Source organism: Gigantopelta aegis, chromosome 3, assembly GCF_016097555.1.
Source record: "Gigantopelta aegis isolate Gae_Host chromosome 3, Gae_host_genome, whole genome shotgun sequence".
NCBI lineage: Eukaryota > Metazoa > Mollusca > Gastropoda > Neomphalida > Peltospiridae > Gigantopelta > Gigantopelta aegis.
The window spans coordinates 21,328,710-21,347,663 of record NC_054701.1 but is presented as its reverse complement, the minus strand read 5'-3'; the positions used below and the strand labels follow the sequence as shown (position 1 = coordinate 21,347,663).

The 18,954-nt window shown below is 33.8% G+C and overlaps 2 protein-coding genes across 3 annotated transcripts; one reads left to right on the top strand and one right to left on the bottom strand.

Moving 5' to 3' along the window:
- Positions 1–641: 641 nt before the first annotated feature.
- Positions 642–7,005, bottom strand: LOC121367688 (voltage-gated hydrogen channel 1-like). Of its 2 annotated transcripts, none has more exons than XM_041492011.1 (3): positions 6,861–7,005; positions 3,454–3,958; positions 642–1,511 (listed from the first exon to the last, which is right to left on the bottom strand). In XM_041492011.1, the coding sequence occupies exons 1-3, from the start codon at positions 6,864–6,866 to the stop codon at positions 1,216–1,218; spliced, it is 807 nt and encodes a 268-aa protein (XP_041347945.1). In that variant the 5' UTR covers positions 6,867–7,005; the 3' UTR covers positions 642–1,215. The 2 variants fall into 2 exon arrangements, with proteins under 2 accessions (XP_041347945.1, XP_041347946.1); XM_041492012.1 differs by lacking the exon at positions 6,861–7,005 and adding an exon at positions 6,591–6,729.
- Positions 7,006–7,445: 440 nt separating this feature from the next.
- LOC121367689 (PRKR-interacting protein 1 homolog) lies at positions 7,446–17,235 on the top strand. Its single transcript, XM_041492013.1, has 6 exons — positions 7,446–7,540; positions 9,338–9,416; positions 11,145–11,245; positions 12,094–12,179; positions 13,999–14,063; positions 15,980–17,235. The coding sequence occupies exons 1-6, from the start codon at positions 7,451–7,453 to the stop codon at positions 16,213–16,215; spliced, it is 657 nt and encodes a 218-aa protein (XP_041347947.1). The 5' UTR covers positions 7,446–7,450; the 3' UTR covers positions 16,216–17,235.
- Positions 17,236–18,954: the final 1,719 nt, after the last annotated feature.

The window sequence follows — 18,954 nt, the reverse complement described above, 5'->3', positions numbered from 1 at the left end:
GATTTGACTGTAATTTGATCCTTAACATCAAAAAATAAGACTCCCAAAAGTAATGTCACAAAAATGGTGAACATTGTTGCATGATTTTTATGATCCATGTAGCTGGAGATTCTGTTCATAGAGAAAATATATTTTTAAAATGAATAAATAAATATATGTATAAAATTATTTGTTTTCAGTATAGGAACATAAAAATGTACATATCCAAATTATTCAAAATAAATTGTAATAATTACAATGACAAATATTTTAATGAATTATGTCAAAATATATTCTGTAAAAAAATGTATTAATTTTTATTATAAAAATCCTAAAATCTTTTCCTACATGTATACCACTAACAAGAGCCTTCTTGACAAACATTTTACTTGTAATCTTTAAAAATACTTTTCAAAAATTATATTTTATTTTGCAAGGCACATGTAATTTTGACATTTCCAAGAAATGTGACTATATCTTTACGCATATATACACATAGTTTAAAGTTTGTTTTGTTTAATGACACCACTAGAGCACATTGATTTATTAATCATCGCCTATTGGATGTCAAACATTTGTAATTTTGACTCGTAGTCTCAGGAAAAACCTGCTACATGTTTCCATTAGTAGTAAGGCATCTTTTATATGCACCATCCCAGACAGGATAGCACATACCACAGCATTTGATATGCTAGTTGTGGTGCACTGGCTAGATTGAGACGGGGATCGATACTAGACCGACAGTGCATCGGGCAAGCACTTTACCATTGGGCTGCGTCCCACCCTTATAGACATGTAGATGCAGAACTATTGATCAACTTTGGTAAAAGTTTACAAAATTGAATGGTCTTAAGTGTCTTCCAAAGATCAGGTTAAAACTACAGCACTTCTCAACTAAAAAGCTAGTTGTAGTACTCCTTACATGTAAGCTTTGGCTTGATCAGTATTTTGGCTATTTATTCACAATACAAGGCTGTATAATTACTACTGCCATTGTTGATCAATGAGTTGGTGGAATATTTTACTCACTTAAGACTGGTTTGTAAGATTTTATAAAGTACTTTTGTATAAATATAAATATATATAAATGTACCTACATCCAAACGTTTTATTATTATTATTAATCTTTAAATACAAATGCCATTATGAAAATCTTCAAGACAATTTAAGTTTTTGGCAAAATATCTGAAAAGGGACACGGCAGTTTTCTTAACATTCTGTGTTTGTGTAAAACCTTTAAGAATGGTCACTACTACTTTCTTTTGCTCCGTCAGTTGAATTGGGATCTGAATCATGGATGGTTTCGTTCACCTCTGCCACCACATCGATTGTACTGAACATTGGAGGTTCTTCTTGATTCTCAACAAAGTCTATGTTGTTTTTCCGAAGCAGTTCTTTCAAGGTTTCGATCTCATGCTCCTGCCCTGTGCAATATTCTCGGAATTTGGCAAGCTCTTGCTCGCAGGCAAGTCGAAGGCGATGCTCTCGCAGAAGTCTCTTTTCTGCTTGTCGCTTCACTGACAGAACTATTCCTGTGATAAGAGAAAGTAACCAGTTTTAATTTTTGCAACTACCCATACAGAATTAAATATGTGTACCTGTACATGATAATACCAAAAGGCTTAGTTATTTCCATTGGACACAACACAACTGGAAGTGATATCTTTCTGATTAACAATGTAATTTAAAGTTTAGTATTTCTTTTCGTGTAGAGTTAACGGAAGTAAATAATGACAAAGTTAACTGACATTTTGAACTCATATATGCACAGACGTAGGAAGGTGCCAAAAAGTGTGAGGGCACACACACACACACACACACACGTATACCGGTATAATATAAAAACCATCGCTGCTGCTACACCAGTAACGTATGTATTTATATTGGCCTATTTTCCAAGCTTATTATGAAATATTGTTTAGGTCATTAAGTGTAGAAAGATAATGTTTATTTTCCTTTGTGAAATATTGAACCAGTAGTTTGTGTTCTAGTATGGTACTGTAATATCATAAGAGTCCTCCATTTATCACTTGTTACTCTATCTCGTAACTATTAACCCACCTCAAGTAAATCCGACCTGAAATAAATTCAGTCTCCCAGACCTGCCCTGATTAAAGAGATATTATTCTGGCTCCCAATCTAAGGAGTAATTTTTAGCCTCCTCTTTGCATGAGATTTAATATATTATACTCTTCAAAAAAAGTAGGGGAACCTGAAATATTAATGTTAATACCAACTATTAGTCCGAACATACGTTTTGATCACAGACATCCTAGTAAAGAAAGTTCAGGTCTGTTTATCAACACACCGAAACACATTCCATAGTCTGCACATACATCATGCAGTTGCCCCATACACGTGCGTGGGGTGTCATTCTCGATTTTGACAATTTCCAGGAAGGTCAATTAATCACTGTGTAACATTATTTCAGTCAATCTTTTTCATTCTGTTGATCATACAATTGTTATTGTTTTGTTTTTAGTAATTTTTATTGTTTGAATTAGTGATTTACTGATAAAAAAAAATTCAACTTTCGTTTCTGACCCTAATCGTCCTTCAAGATTATTGGTGGTCATAAAACCTACTGTAATACTGAACTACCAGTTGTAATGTTTGCCCATTTAATTCACTATTTTTTAAACAACGATTAATACTGACATTAATTGTTGTTTTTGGTTGCATGTTCTATCAAACATTGTTTTTAAAAAACAACAATTTAACAAAATTAAGATACATTGTACTTTGTAAGTACACATATGCATAGAATACATATCTTTGTATCAATTGTAAAACTGTTGTTATATTTTATTACTCATATGGGCTCAAATATTTATTTAAATAGTTAAAAAATATTTTTGAATAATTGCACTGTGCAGAGCTTGCTTCTACGGCCACTGATTGGCTGGCTTAAAAATAGCAACGTTTGGTTGGTTGTTCGCCACGGCCGGAACTTTCATTCATATAATGTCTCCACTGATGAGTCAGATTACATATACGTTATACATATAAAGATTTCAAGCAAACTTTTGACTCATTTCTTTCATAAACATGAAATGATATATTTTCATAAGCAGCGGTTTTAAATTTAATAGCATTTCTAATGTCACCAGAGTTATATTATATTGTAAACATTTGGCTGTAAAAAGAACACCGTTATGCCATGACATCACTTGCATTACGACATGTAATGCGCATAAGATTATATGACGTAATGGTCGATGGCTTTGCTGTAGACAGCAGAGCAATTTTTTTTTTAATTTGTACATATGAACTTATTTGAAGACAAAATCCAGTTTGGGCTAAATTTTTACAAATATTAAGACGACCAGAAACACATTGAATATACAGACACTGATATTGTAAACAAGAAAATATATCTAATATGTAAGTTTAATCGTAGAAATATTTTATTAGTCGGAAACATCTTATAATGCAGCAAACTCGGGAATGTCCCTTTAATAAATTAATATTTACCATTCAGAATTCTTGTAACTCTCCACAGCCGGAGTACAATCAGCAAGCCGACACCATTGGCCGCCCCCTCCTGGTTTCTATACACAATGTCTAACACAAACGATACGATGACCACAGCAGAATCAAACATTTCCAGTTTGTGCTTGAAGAACTCCAACCGCAGAGCGTACATCCGCACCATTATCTCCACCATAAACACACTCAAGATGGCTATGCTGCAATAATGAATAATTTTAGGTGCAATGTGATTCTCATGATCTGGAAGCTCGAATACTCTCAAGTCCAGTAAGAGTTCCACAATGACCAGTAAACAGTCCAGGATGACCAGAATGATGACGCCAATCTGAAACTTGTTTGTGTGAATCGCATGGTTGACACATTCGCGGACCGTCTGTTGTTCATGTTTTGATGCATCGTCAGAATCCGTCACCGAGCTACTGCTGCCATCCTTCTCAATCACCTTCTCAAAGTCATCATGTAGCTTGTGAAAACCATCCATAACGAACTGACAAACAAACAGAATAAGTACATAAACATACACTATTAAATGATCAACTATTGACAAAACATTAAATGGTACTAATAATAAAGAAATATTTACTTCTGTTCAAATTTATATCAAACAAACTCATCATTTTAATAAATAAAGTTTAATTTAAATTACCTTGTGGATTAATTGTAACTGAGATAACAGTTTCATTGCACCTGAAGTATTATTTCTTTATCCTCTTCCATTTTTTTCAAGCTTTTGTATATAATATATTTCCTTCCTCTGCATGGTTATCTTTCTCTGTTTATAGTTTAAATATACTGTAATATAATCTAATATAATGTAATATAATCGCCACATATAAAACAGGGCTTCATTAGTTAGCAAACTTACAAGTGCCAAATTATTTGTTTTCTCTGTATGTACAATAAAATATATCAACAAACTATGTACATGCAAATGTCTATATCAAGGTTAAACTTTGTTTTGTTTAACTACACCACTAGAACACATTAATTTACTAATTATCAGCTATTGGATGTCAAACATTTGATATTTTGACATGTAGTCTTAGAGAAGAAACCTGTAACATTTTTCCATAGTAGCAAGGAATCTTTTATATGCACCATCCCACACAGGATAGCACATACCACAGCATTTGATATGCCAGTCGTGGTTCACTGGCTGGAATGAAAAATGGTCCAATGGGCCCACCAACGGGGATCGATCATTTACCTACAGCGCATCATGCAAGTGCTTTCCCTCGTGTCTACAACAATGCATGTACAGGAGAGGGAGAGGGAGAGGTAGAGGGGGAGGGGGAGGGGGGGAGAGAGAGAGAGAGAGAGAGAGAGAGAGAGAAACAGAGAGAGTGGGGAGAGGGAGAGAAGGGGGTAATCTGTTGTGACCATGTAGATGGTGTCCTGAATGTTCTGCATAAATGGGTAACGTATGTGTGGTGAGTAAATAACAGTTTATATACAAATCAACTGAAGTGCTTCCATATGTATGCAATGGATGTTATATATTATATATAGAGAGAGAGAGAGGTTATTACCAGTGTTTTTCGGTATCGTCAATATCATATATTAGGAATAAAAATTGTATTATGCGAGCCTCTGGTAAGCATAATACATTATTTTTATTCCTAATATATCAGGGCCGTACCCTCCGTGGGGGGCAGGGAGGCCAGCTGCCCCCCCTGAGAATCTTGTCCTTTTTTTTTTTTATATATCTCCAGTAATAGCATAGAAATGTTTAATCTTTATAGTATGTTAAAAATTATTTATAAAATTTAGTGCCCCCCCATGGATTTTGGTCAGGGTACGGCCCTGTATATGATATTAACGATACCGAAATACACGAGGGTAATAATCTCTTTATCGTGTAAGCTCAAGCTTAATACAACGTGTTTTTGTAAACTGTACACGCAACTTTAATTCCAGTCTGCCATTACTAGATATTCAAATGACGTAAGAATATGTGGCGCGGTGTATTTTTGAATGGAAATTGCCATTGAAATGTTTTTATTTGATGACTATGAATGCATACGTCAATCATGGAGTGTCACCCAAGTACGTTTGCTTAAATGTCAATAAACCTAGTGCCAAGACCTCAACTAATTTACATCTAATTTGCAAAGTTATCAAATTCTTAAAGTATGTGATCTGAAAAATATCACATACTTTGATTGCACTGAAAATGTAAGATATTATATTATGAGAATATGATATATTACGTTACATAAAACATGCTACATGTGTTATATTTTACATTTATCTTTTGTGTAATTGTTTAAAAAGTAGATCATAACTTAAGATTCCTTTTTGTAATCTTCCTGCAAAAGGGTAAACAAGCTCCATGCACATGAATATATACGCATACAGGAAACAGTCAAAACACCCAGCACTTTCGGCAAGACTTCCGAACGTTCCAGCATTCAGTTCATTCAGGCTTAGGTTTAGGATTAGGGTTAGTGATATTATTAGCATGCATGCTGGAACATTCGGAAGTCTTTCCGCAAATTAATTAGGCTTTGTCCATCACAAATATTTTGTCAGTAAACATCTTGGTTTTTCCCAAATACAATTATAATATAAACAAGTCTGATTTAAAATGTTTTTCAAGTGTTATCCGAGTGACAGGAGTAGAAAGTTATTGCCTTTCCAGTGGCAAATCCAGAAAACCCATTTAGGAGGGGCCCCAATGACATGACGCGGAATGCCAAGGGAAGTTCGGGGGAGGTTTGGAGGGGGGGTCATAAAAAATAAATTAATATATAAATTTAAAACTGTCGGAAAATTTGGGGGGACCCGGGCTCCTGAACCACACACACACACACACACACACACCACCAATATATCCGCCTTTGCTTTCTGTCTTTAAAATCACAACACATTAAGTACTTTCTGCTTTTTCTGGAATATGTTGGGGTTTGGGGGTTGTTTTTTCTCTTATTTAACAGCTCACTTATTTGCTAAATAATATAAAACTGAAATAATTAATAGAAATGCTTATAGGCCTATTCAAAATAATCTAGAATGCACTTCAGAGTGTCTGGAATTAAAAAGACTAAGGAATCCAAAATGAAACTACATCTCAACAACACATCGTTTTCTGAGATTATGTATATATAATAACCACTTACTTTGTTCAATAATTTTCAAAACAAAACGACAAAATGCATGCCATTTCACTTTACATTACATTGGACATCATGATGTTAAATATATTTATATTCCGTCCACTGATATACGTGAAAATGGAAATGTGTCGACGACGCCCCCTTTAATGGTAGGCCAAAGGAGTTAAGTCAAGTGACAAGTGGTGTATCAAATAACACTTCTTGCAATTATGCTACCAAAGCACAATTTAAGAATTTCTTTCCAAACATCATTTGAAAAACAACAACATATACCTTCATATTGTAAAATTGGTGCAAGTTTTAATTCCAGTTGGCATCACTGCCTGCACGTGCTTTTCGTGCTAGCACATGTATACAAAACGTATTTCGCATACAAGCAAATGTTATTGTTTACATTTTAGACACTGACCCTTTATGCAAAGGTCACGTGATTAAAAAGTAAACCATGCTGAGACAGCACGGAAGCTGTTATTGTGTGAAAATATATTAATAAATATGTAAATAATTTTAATGCATTTAATCTTTATTTTAAAAATAATTTCAAATATATTTATGAAATTTCGATTTTGTCAAATTCGACACCAACTATCAGTCCGAAATAAAAAATAAAACCCCAAAAGATCGAGTCTGTGTAACCGATTCGTTCCAGGGGATACAGTGATATCACTGGCACACTGTGAAAATTACAATGTAGATCTTGTAACTGTCGCATCTCTTCGGTAATTAATATCTCTAAATCTAGATCTTTACTTGTATTGATTTAACAATTATTGTTTTTTAATCGACGTTTCGGTTTTTTTTTTTTTTTAATAAAAGTAGTTAATTCCAAGACATTCGTTGTTTTAATCAACAGGAGAGTCAAGATGGCTGAAAAGGAGGAAGGGAAAGTTGTTGTGGCCAAAACACCGTATGAACTTCAAAGAATGAGGCTGGACAAGTTAATGAAAAATCCAGTAATTACTATTTTAAATACAAACTTTTTTTTTCTAGAGTTGTTTATTATCTGACATTATTAATTGTGAATCACTGAATAATTGTAGTTGAGTGATCAACTGCAAGCCCCCGAGTTATGGCCCTTTTATCTGTTTTGGTATTACTGCCGTTAACCAACATCTTAAAGACTCACAGTGGCAATTCTTTATATATATATATATATATATATATATATATATATATATATATATATATATATATATATATATTATTTTCATTAAATAGTTGTACTTGATATAATAATCATGGGAAACAAAATTTAGGTTCCGTGATTTTACTGACGTTGTATCAGAAATGATTTTCTATGAAATCCAAGGGCCTCACACAAACACACACATACTCACATACACACAAAACAAAAATACACATACACAGATACACTGCCACATGCACAAACAACAAAAAAACATTTTAAAAATAAAATAAAATAAACAACCTCCTCCAAAATTTTATTTAAATATGTCTACATATAGCAAAATAACCTTTAAGTTGTGTTTATTTGCTGCAGAAATAATTTTTACAAAAATTGCCATGGGCAAGCTTTAAATTGTCGTTGGTGAGCCGTTTCACCCACTGCAATTTTGTTTTTAAATTGCTGTGGGAGACAAATTCTTAAGTTAGAGCCCTGGAACTGGTCAAACTGGAGCAAACTGGCTTGTGAGTGAAATTTTTGGTACCCAAATAAAAAAACCCCGTATATTATTAGATACATGTACCATGCCGAAAGAGTTCCGCCTGTTTCCACCTTTGGAGTATTCAGTTTACATGGTGATATTGGATTATGAAATATGAACATTATGTTGGTATTCTTGAATGTAACCTCACCCTAACTCTAATATTCATAATATATATAAATATTATTTAAAAAACTATTTTTAAATAAGCATTTGTTATGAGGGAACAGGGGGAACTCTTGCCCTACATTATGCAAACACTGTTTACATGTCAATATACTTTTATTTTTAAAAATTGAAGATAAATATTAAGTTTTAGTTTAAATAGACGACAAAAAAATAAATGAATATTTAATGACACCCCAGCATGAAAAATACATTGGCTATTTGGTGTCAAACTATGGTAATGGAAATCTAAAGTGATGATCAACATCAATATAAAAATTCAACAGTTAGATAAAAGCACAGTGTAAAGGACTACAAAAAAAAAAAAATCACAGATAGATAAAATTAAAATTTACAATAAAAGTCAGTATCACGTAAAAACTGTAATATAAGTTCTGGATGGAATCGAAATGATTCCATCACATTTCTCTGACCAATTATATCTTTTCAAATTTCTTTAAGATGCTGACACTCCACCAAAATGTGCCGCACCGTCAGAGTACACTGACAGTGCTTCACAATTTTTTGTTTTAAAATAAAGTACAATTCATCATTTATACATGTATCAAAATATTATGTTATATTTACTGTGTTAGAAGCCAAAGTCAAAATGATGTACGGAAAGTTCTGTCATTGACCTTAATTGCAGTAAATGTATTGATATGTTATCCTTGTACCATTTGAATGAATGTCAAAGTTGGTGCTACAGGATATTATTGTTTAGAACTATGAAGGTGTGACTGTGTGTGTGTGTGTGACTGTGTGTGTGACTATGTGTGTGTGAGAGAGAGACAGAGAGAGACAGCAACACAGACTGAAATACCAGTATATTTAAAACAAATACACACACACACACACACACACCTATTGTTAAAAAAATACTTTAAAACCCCCACCTAAATTAAATTTTTGTTTCAGACCAAACCAGTTTATATTGCTGAAAAGTCTAAAGATTCTTCAATGAGGGCTCCATTGGAATTTATACGGAATGTCTGGGGTAAGCAAAATAGTAATTATGGTGAATGTTTTTATATAAATTCAGGGCTAGCTTTGGGTGATCAGAAAATTTCACCTGGATATTTCACCTATATATAGCTATTGTCCAACAAATTATTAATTATTACACAATTTCTTTTCACCAAATTAAAATAAAATTCGCCAATTGTTCTCAAAATTCGCAATTGGCAAATTTGACGATTAGCAGAGCTAGCCCTGAAATTTATATTATATTCAGTACAAATATGTGAATTGTAACTTTCATGTTCTTTAACATACTGTATGGGAGATACAAAAACTGAAAACTATATTTAACTACAGTCAAACCTGTCTTAAAGGGACATTCCCGAGTTTGCTGCATTGTAATATGTTTTCGACTAATAAAGTATTTCTACAATTAAACTTACATATTAAATATATTTTCTTGCTTAGTATATCAGTGTCTGTATATTCAATGTGTTTCTGGTCGTCTTAATATGTGTAAGAAGCCCAAAGTGGATTTCGTCTTCAAATAATTTTGTACGTACGAAAAAAACATATTTTAGGAAATAAAACGAAATGTAACCCAGTACAAATATTAGAACGATCAGAAACATGTTTAATACACAGCCATTAATATTTTATGCAGAAAAATACATTTAATATTTAATTGCAATCGTTAAAAAGTCTCTGTTAGTCGATAACATCTTAAACATTGCAGCAAACTCAGGAATGTCCCTTTAAGCGGTCACACAAGGGAGTAGAGAATTTAAATGACCGTTGATTACAGGTTGCCACATATACATTACAGTCTTCAAAATGTTTGTTGTTGTTTCTTTCTCTTGTTTTTTGCTAATTAATGGTTGTGTTCTCCACAGTTGCCTATAAATAAACATTCAACATGCGCCTCCTTCAGAATTAAGGTAATTGGAATGTATTAATTTAACCGTTCTCAGTAAGTTTGTTTTCTTTGTCAAGCCTAGTCTACCCAGAGGCAATTAGATGAATTACAGCCATACATATACTTTCTTAATTGATACCAAGTAGAGATGTCAGGAATAAATGGGTACTAATATTCCTGAAGGTGTGAAGATTGGTTATTTCCTGCACCTTGTCGCTGTTAAAATATCACTTTTATATAACATAGTAAGCATTTACTGTAGCCGCTTAGTACAAGTATTTTATCAATTTGGGATCCGATTTAGGTGGCCACTGATCTCATTAGACAGGTGACTGCTTATTACAGGTGCATTTACATTAAAAATTGTTTGGGAGGGGAAAAGTGGCTGCTTAAGGCAGGTGACCACTGATTACAGGTGGCTGCTAGGACAGGTTTGACTGATAGTTAAAATAAGTTTTGTAAGTTCTGTAGACATTTTACATGTACTGTAAGTTCATAAAATAAATTTTTTCATATCTTGAAGTAAGACACATACATGTAAATTGTAATTGATAAAATTTGTTTTAAAAAGTAATTCACAATTACAAAATAACTTTAGGATTTTACTAGTAATAATATCAGATTTGTTTTGGACCTGTAGCTATTCAGATAATATTGTTTTCAAAATTTTGATTAGTGATGGTTGCTAATTTGTTTCAAATTGATTAGCAGCTACTACATGTATGTAGCAAGTTCTGAAACTTGAACACAGAACAAAATGTTCCATGCACATTATTATTTTTTGTTTTATGTTAAAAACCCAATTTTGTGCCAATATTGATTAATAAATAAAACTATTTCCCTTTGCAGGATCAAGTGCTGGAGCAGGAAGTGGTGACTTCCATGTGTATCGAGGTGTGCGTCGAAGAGAATATGCCAGACAGAAATTCCTGAATGAAAAACATTCAAAAGTAATCTTTTTTTGTTCTTCATGTATAATTTCAATGAGAGAAAATGACTATTAATGAGAAATTTAGAGGAGATGATTTTCACTTTAAAACTTTGTTACATTTTTATTTATTTATTTTTGCTGTTAGTTTTAAGAAATAATCTTCGTACATGATATAATATTCTTTCAAATAGATTAATGGATTTGCCTGAAGTTTTATAAAAATAAATTGCTTGCATGTCCTTAGAACTCAAGGGTAGTTACACAAATTATCACCAGATACCAAATGATCCATAATTAACTAAGACATCATAGATATTAATTTACGATGTCAAATGAACATATGTGATATGATAAAAGGTAGGCTTATGAATGACAATAAACAGTATTAAAAACTTTAATCAAGATACATATTTTGTTTTTGAAATAAAATTAATTTACAGTGTTTCTGATGACACATTTTAATATACTAGTACGTTTTACATCTATGGTATCTGTAGTCTTTCCCACAGACAACACCTTTTTTCATACTGTGGAATTTACTACTTTACTGTTTATTTTTGAGCTGATTGATTTCTAAATTGCACACACATTTTTTTGTTGTTCTTTCCCAAATACTTTTACTTTTTTTCTTACATCGAACCAAACTGAAAGTATTTACAAAAATAATTTTTCTAGGAGCATGGGACACACTAATTATAATTTACAACAATGGACAGTTATTTGCAGATTCTATAGTTCTTTGTCAGTTCAAAATGTCATGAGTTTTGCAGTATATGACACCAGTTGGCGTATAGAAATACCGTAGTACGACTTTCTTAGTGCTGGACATCTAGTCAAATATAGGAGATAATACTGTGTATATTTTAGGAAGACCAAGACGAAGAATTTCAGGATAGACTGGAAACCCACAAGAAGGAGGCTGAGGAGAGAACAGCAAAGAAAAGACAAAAGAGGTATAGAATTTCAGTCTTAGCCAATGTCCTTTAGCTAATGATCCTTCAGACGTTTTCTCAAGACTTTTCAAACATTATATAATCAAATTATTTAATTTTGCCTGTTGTGGCCACTGCCTGTACTACAGGCTATAGTGCTATTGTGTTATATATAGAATACTAAACGAGCTTGCCTGTCATACCATTTTTATGAAACGAGTGAACAGTTTTGGTACGATTTGGGTCAGCAAATAATCTACATCACACAATCACAATGAGCAACAAGATGTCGGCAATGTACAGTTTAGATTTTGGCGCGAAACTTGCATTAATTGTCAATCAATGAGGTGTTTAAATCCACAATAATGACTAATTGTAGATCAGACCAGCAAAGATTGAGCTGAGTGAATGGGATTGACTAGATGTGAAGCTGACGCGTACATAGGGCCGTAAAATGAGTAGCAGCTTGCCGACATTTGCCGCAACATCGTTTTGGCTTCGTACACAATAGGCCCAAATATAACAGCCTATCTTATCGCAATTACAATTAATGGCCAAATTTCGTAATAGTACACTTTTAAATGACGCTATTTTGTACAAACATGGTTAGATATGTTAATAATCTCTGAACAAAACATTTTCAACAGAAATTTTGCACTTAATGTTTTCTAGCAGTCATAAAAAGGACGCGTTATGCACCCAATTTTTTTTTTTTTTCAAATTAAAAAACCTACTATGCCAGTCTGCATGTTCCAATATTACACTAGTTAGATATTAAGTAATTGTTATGACCTGAGTAATATCTTACACTTGTGTGTAATAAAATCAGTTATTATCCACAAGGTTCAACATAACCGGGTTAATAATAATCATACGAAGAACACATATAATAACAAGTGTAATGACGTAATTTTGGGAAGTGACATCATAACATAATATCACTTCCGCAGTCCTAGCCCAGATTGTGCATGTGAAATATGACGCCATTTCGTCTTCTCCTTCTAGTTTGGTTGAAACATATTGAGACGACCCATGTTATTCATAAAAAAATGTACAATAATAATATGTATAATAAAGAAATTATTACACTCACGTGCGTATCGTACTGATTTTACCAAAAACAATTTTGCACATGATCATTTTTATGGTGGTTTTTATTCTTGTACAGAAAACATTTTTAGTGGGATACCTATTTATTTATTTAATACATAATTTAAAGGCTGTTTATAATTGCAATTAATTTTTATACGCCCATCTATGATGGGTCATATTATGGTATGTTGTTGTCCGTCCGTACTTACGTATATATGTCTGTACGTCCGTCTGTTCACTTTTTCTTGTCTGGACCATATCTTACATACAGATGCATACAGGACCATCAAACCTCACATGTAGGAACAGCATGGAATGGTGGGTTGTCGCATACTATTACTAGGTCACTGTGACCTACTTTTCACGGTTTACTGTACATAACAGTAAATCCTTGTCCGGACCATATAATATTGCATACAGATGCATACAGGACCATTAAACCTCACATGTAGGAACAACTTGGGATGGCGGTTTGTCGCATACTATTACTGGGTCATTGTGACCTACTTTTCACGGTTTACTGCACATAACAGTAAATCCATGTTCAGACCATATCTTGCATGCAGATGCATATAGGATCATCAAACCTCACATGTAGGAACAACTTGGGATGGCAGTGTGTTGCGTTCTATTACTAGGTGACTGACCTACTTTTCACGGTCTACTGCACATAACAGTAAATCCTTGTCTGGACCATATCTTGTTGTAAAATTTGTCAATGAGTATTTTTAAAACATATCTTTTTCAGACTGAAGAAAAAGGCCAAATTAAAAGCAAAGGCAAAGAAAATGAAGAAGCATAACTCTTCAAAGGGTATGTATCAAGGGACATTTAATTTGGTAAGAGTGCGATGTACCTCTATGGGAGAGGACTTGCTTCAGGAGCAGTGGTTCATAGGATCGACTGTCCTCTGTGGATTAATCAGGGCTTTTTGTCCATCCCAATCAGTACCCCACTAATCCCAATCAGTACACCACAAATGGGGCGAAAGCCAGTGGCTGTGATAGGTCTTGTCCTTCTTATGGAAATAAAATGAAAGGAATGTTTAACCAAATCTGGGCAAATTTTAAACTACAGCTGTTTGGTGTCCAACATATGGGGATTTGTTGGAACACCCATCTTTGTTGGGTTGTATTATCATATGGTGTTGTCTGTCTGTCCATAAACGTTTTGTTTAGTTTTCGGAAGATATCTTTTTTTATCAATTCATATAGGAACATCAAACCTTGCATACAAGTACAAATTGGTATGGCAGTGTGTTGCATACCATAACTAGGGCCCATTGGGTTATTTCTCGTTGCAGCCAGTTCACCACGACTGGTATATCAAAGTGCGTGGTATATGCTATCCTGTCTGTGGGATGGTGCATATAAAAGATCCCTTGCTACTAATGGAAAGATGTGTCGCATTTCCTCTCTAAGACTGTATGTCAAAATTACCATTTTTTTTACGTCCAATAGCCAATGATAAATAAATCAATGTGCTCTAGTGGTGTCATCAAACGAAACAAAACAAACTTTAACCATAACTAGGTCACTGCGACCTACTTTTGACAGGTATATCATGTACCTCACAGGTACTCTTGTTAAATGATCAAGAGAAAGAGAGGAAACCTAATGCCACCATATAGGCTATATGGTTGATTCAGAAGGAGAGAAAGAAATGGGGTTTTCAAGGCTCAGTATAGCAAGTGGCAATTGCCACTCAAAACACAATATGCTTCTGATAATCAGTTTCATAAACATCTCTTGCTTTCCATCTTAAAGCACGGTATCGGTACAACTATTAAGAAATTAGAGCCACAATGTCAGCTATTAAGAAATTAGAGCCACAATGTCAACTATTAAGAAATTAGAGCCACAATGTCAACTATTAAGAAATTAGAGCCACAATGTCAACTACATGTATTAAGAAATTAGTGTGACGATATCAACATTAAGATGACCAATATTACATTAGTTTAAGGAAATGATTTATTTAACAACGCACTCAACACATTTTATTTACGGTTATATGGCGTCGGACATATGGTTAAGGACCACACAGATATTGAGAGAGGAAACCCACTGTCGCCACTTCATGGGCTACTCTTTTCGATTAGCAGCAAGGGATCTTTTTATATGTACCATCCCACAGACAGGATAACACATACCACAGCCTTTGATATACCAGTCGTGGTGCATGAGCTGGAGCTAGAAATAGCCCAGTGGGCCCACCGACGGGGATCGATCTCCGACCGACTGTGCATCAAGCAAACGCTTTACCACTGGGCTACATCCCGTCCACATTAGTTTAAAGTTTCATAAAGTGAAAAAAAAGTTGATTATGTCAGTACCATAATTCTAGAACTGCTTTTCAATTTCTAACAGTTGTTTTCAGACTAAACAGTGAAAAGGAGAGATTGCTCCCTTTATGAATTTCAAGTCTTGTATTTAATAGAAGCACTTGACACGTTTTTATTTACGGTTATATTGCGTAGGACATATGGTTAAGGACCACACAGATAATTACAGAGGAAACCAGCTGCTACTCAATTTCAAAGAAATGTTTTATTTAACGAGGCACTCAACACATTGTATTTCGGTTATATGACGTCAGATACTACTCAGTTTCAACTGCTGGGAACTGCATTTACAGACCAGCACTGTGATCTACTGACAACTCATTTAGTTTTGTTAAAATTATTGATATTTTTTGTATAACAATCGCTACATGTTATATATTTCCAGGCCAGGTTGATGAAAATGATGACGAAGATGAAGAAAGTGATGAGGATAATGAGGGAAGTGGTGAGAAAAGAGATGAGAGTTGTGAGAAAAATGGGGAAAGTTGTCCAAAAAGTGAGAACAGTTGTGAGAAACAGGAGAAACATGTTGAGAAACAAGAGAAACATGTTGAGAAACAGGAGAACACTTGTGACACTAGCAATCCTGGTAGTGAAAAAGATCGTTTGAGTAATGGCTAAAAGAACATCACCAATGTAGAAGTTATTTCAAAGTTTGCAAGGGAGAAAACCAAATAGCCCATTGCTGCTTGCATCCATGTATTAAATCAAAGATGTCATTAACGAGGAACAAGCAGCTGGTTTTTATCATCTGTTGAATATTTGGTGACCAGGAAGTGAATTTTAAGCAAAAAGCTTACCAACCTGATGGTGATATTTTTAAAAGTTAATTTACACCTGTTGATAGTCTACCCTGATAACAGCCTCATATAGATTTGTTCACATATTTCTAGTCTTAATAACATCACTGTGAAATATTAAGTAACTGCAAGTAAACATGAAGGTTGCATGGTACCAATGAAGAGAGCGGTATGTAACAGTAATAATAAAAGTTCAACAAAATGCATTCAGTTTAGTCCTGATGATTAATATTAGCATTATATGACAGCTGGTATCATTGCAAGAAATGATGTCTTGGAACACCAATAATTTCAGAGAAAAAAAAAATATCTTTAAACCAATAATGTAAATGATTTTCTGATACATTTTATTATTAAACTTAACTAAACCATTAACGTAGGATTTGGCAAGCCTCATCTGGTCTTGAAATTCATCAGAAAGTGTGGTGGCCCAAAACTAAATATCTGGGCCACTAAAGTTTAATTTTCAGTGGCCCAAACATGCTTTAGGTAGCCCAAACATGAAATATTCATATTTCAGGTTTGTTTTTAAATAACTGAAAACGTTTAATTTTAATTTTCTAAAACTAATATGCTTCAATAAAGTAATATCGATTTGAAGAACCACTTCCAGATAGCAAAAATATCAATATAGGGCCTACATGATATTGAAATGAGATGTTCAGAATGGTTACGAACTGGATCAGGAAGCCTTTGTTTTATCAAGACTACATCTAACTACATCCAGTCTACACAATCATTGTACATAAATGGATGTTGGGAAATTATGGTATGACGATATGTTGTTTTGCGAACTATGAGCAAAAATTTTAATGTGGAATAAATGTGCGATTTACAGTTATTAATAGTGGCTCATATGTTGTAGAAAAGATCTCCCAAATAATATTTTTTTGGGTGACTAACGCTATTATTTTATACATTTTAAACTCACCTAAACGGGACTTTGGTCGCATTTGTTGACCTGGCGCCTGGAAGTTTCGGGCCCTGCCTCATTGACCTGGATTTACAAAGTCGGGGTTTTTTTTACACACACATAACAACATACATTTAAAATGCTTAAACACCTGTTTAGCAAAATCAGCATCGTAAATTTGGCCCGTTGTGTTTATATATTGGGAAAACTTTGTAGTATTAAAGCTTCAATTTCACCTTCACATTATACGATATCATCTATTAAGTGGCTATTCAACAATTACACAATACTCTGGGAGTGGTATTAAGGGATGTGTTATGAAACATTATGGGGCAGGGAGGGGTTAGATAATGTTTTCAAAACATTGTCTGATTTTTATTTATTAAAAAAAATACAATCATTACCATTTTGTGCTTTTACAAATTATTTTCTATCTAGTATTTATTACCAAACCAGACAAACATCAATACAAGCAGAAAAACCAATAATAATAATGTCATAATGATAGGAAAAATGCTCTGGATTTATTGTCAACCATTGTAATTTTAGAGGAGTCTTTATAAGAGGAGAGGATATGCATTCAGATGAACATTTATAGATACAACTATAAACCAAGTTTCAATGATCTAGGACTTCTTGTTTGCGAGAAACAGCTAGATGTGACAGCTTAATATTGAGCTAAATGCAAAAGTTGACTGTTCCTGCTATCGGAAAAGTCACACCTATATCTCACGTTTTGACTTAGGGCTGTACCCTCACTTTTTTTCTTCTCTCAGAGTTTAATTTGTATAGTGTTTCATTTGTTTATAAAAAGTAGTGCCTCCCCCCAACCCCCAACTAGGATTTTGATCAGGGTACAGCCATGGACTTCATCAAAGAGAGACAAATAATACACTTGAAACTAGCTTTAATTTTCATTTTAGTCAAATGTATTGAATTCTTGTTTTGGTGTCAACTGATGCTGGTATTTCATTATGTTCTATAGTTCACATGGTTGTATAACCCTGGCCCCCACATAACACCACAAGCCTAGTTTTGTGACTGGTGTATCAAAGTATGTAGTATGTGCTATCCTGTCTGTGGGATGGTGCATATAAATATCCCTTGCTACTAATGAAAACAATAAGCGGGTTTTCCTCTCTAAGACTATATGTCAAAATTACCACTAAAGCACATTGATTTATTGATCATCGGCTACTGGATGTCACACATTTGTTAATTCTGACATAAAGTCAGTCACATTTTTCCAGTAGTAGTAAGGGATCTTTTATATGTACCATCCCATTGACAGGATAGCACATACCACGGCCATGTACCAGTCGTGGTGCATTGGCTGAAACTAGACATCCACCAACGGGGATCAATCCCAAACTGACCATGCATCAAGCAATCATTTTACCTCTGGGTAACGTCCTGCCCCACTTGAAAAAGGATGTAGTGTACAACGAATTTGTAATAAATTTACCAACACTGATGGCTAGAAGATAATTAAGAAGTTGTTATGTAAATATATTTTAGGATCAGCTGAAGTATTGTAAAATTATACCATTGTTGTTTGTTGAGCCTGGTGTGTGTGTGTGTGTGTGTAGTAAAAAAAAAGGTGTAAATCCAATAAAATATGTAAAACATTTTTCTTTCTGTTATCAC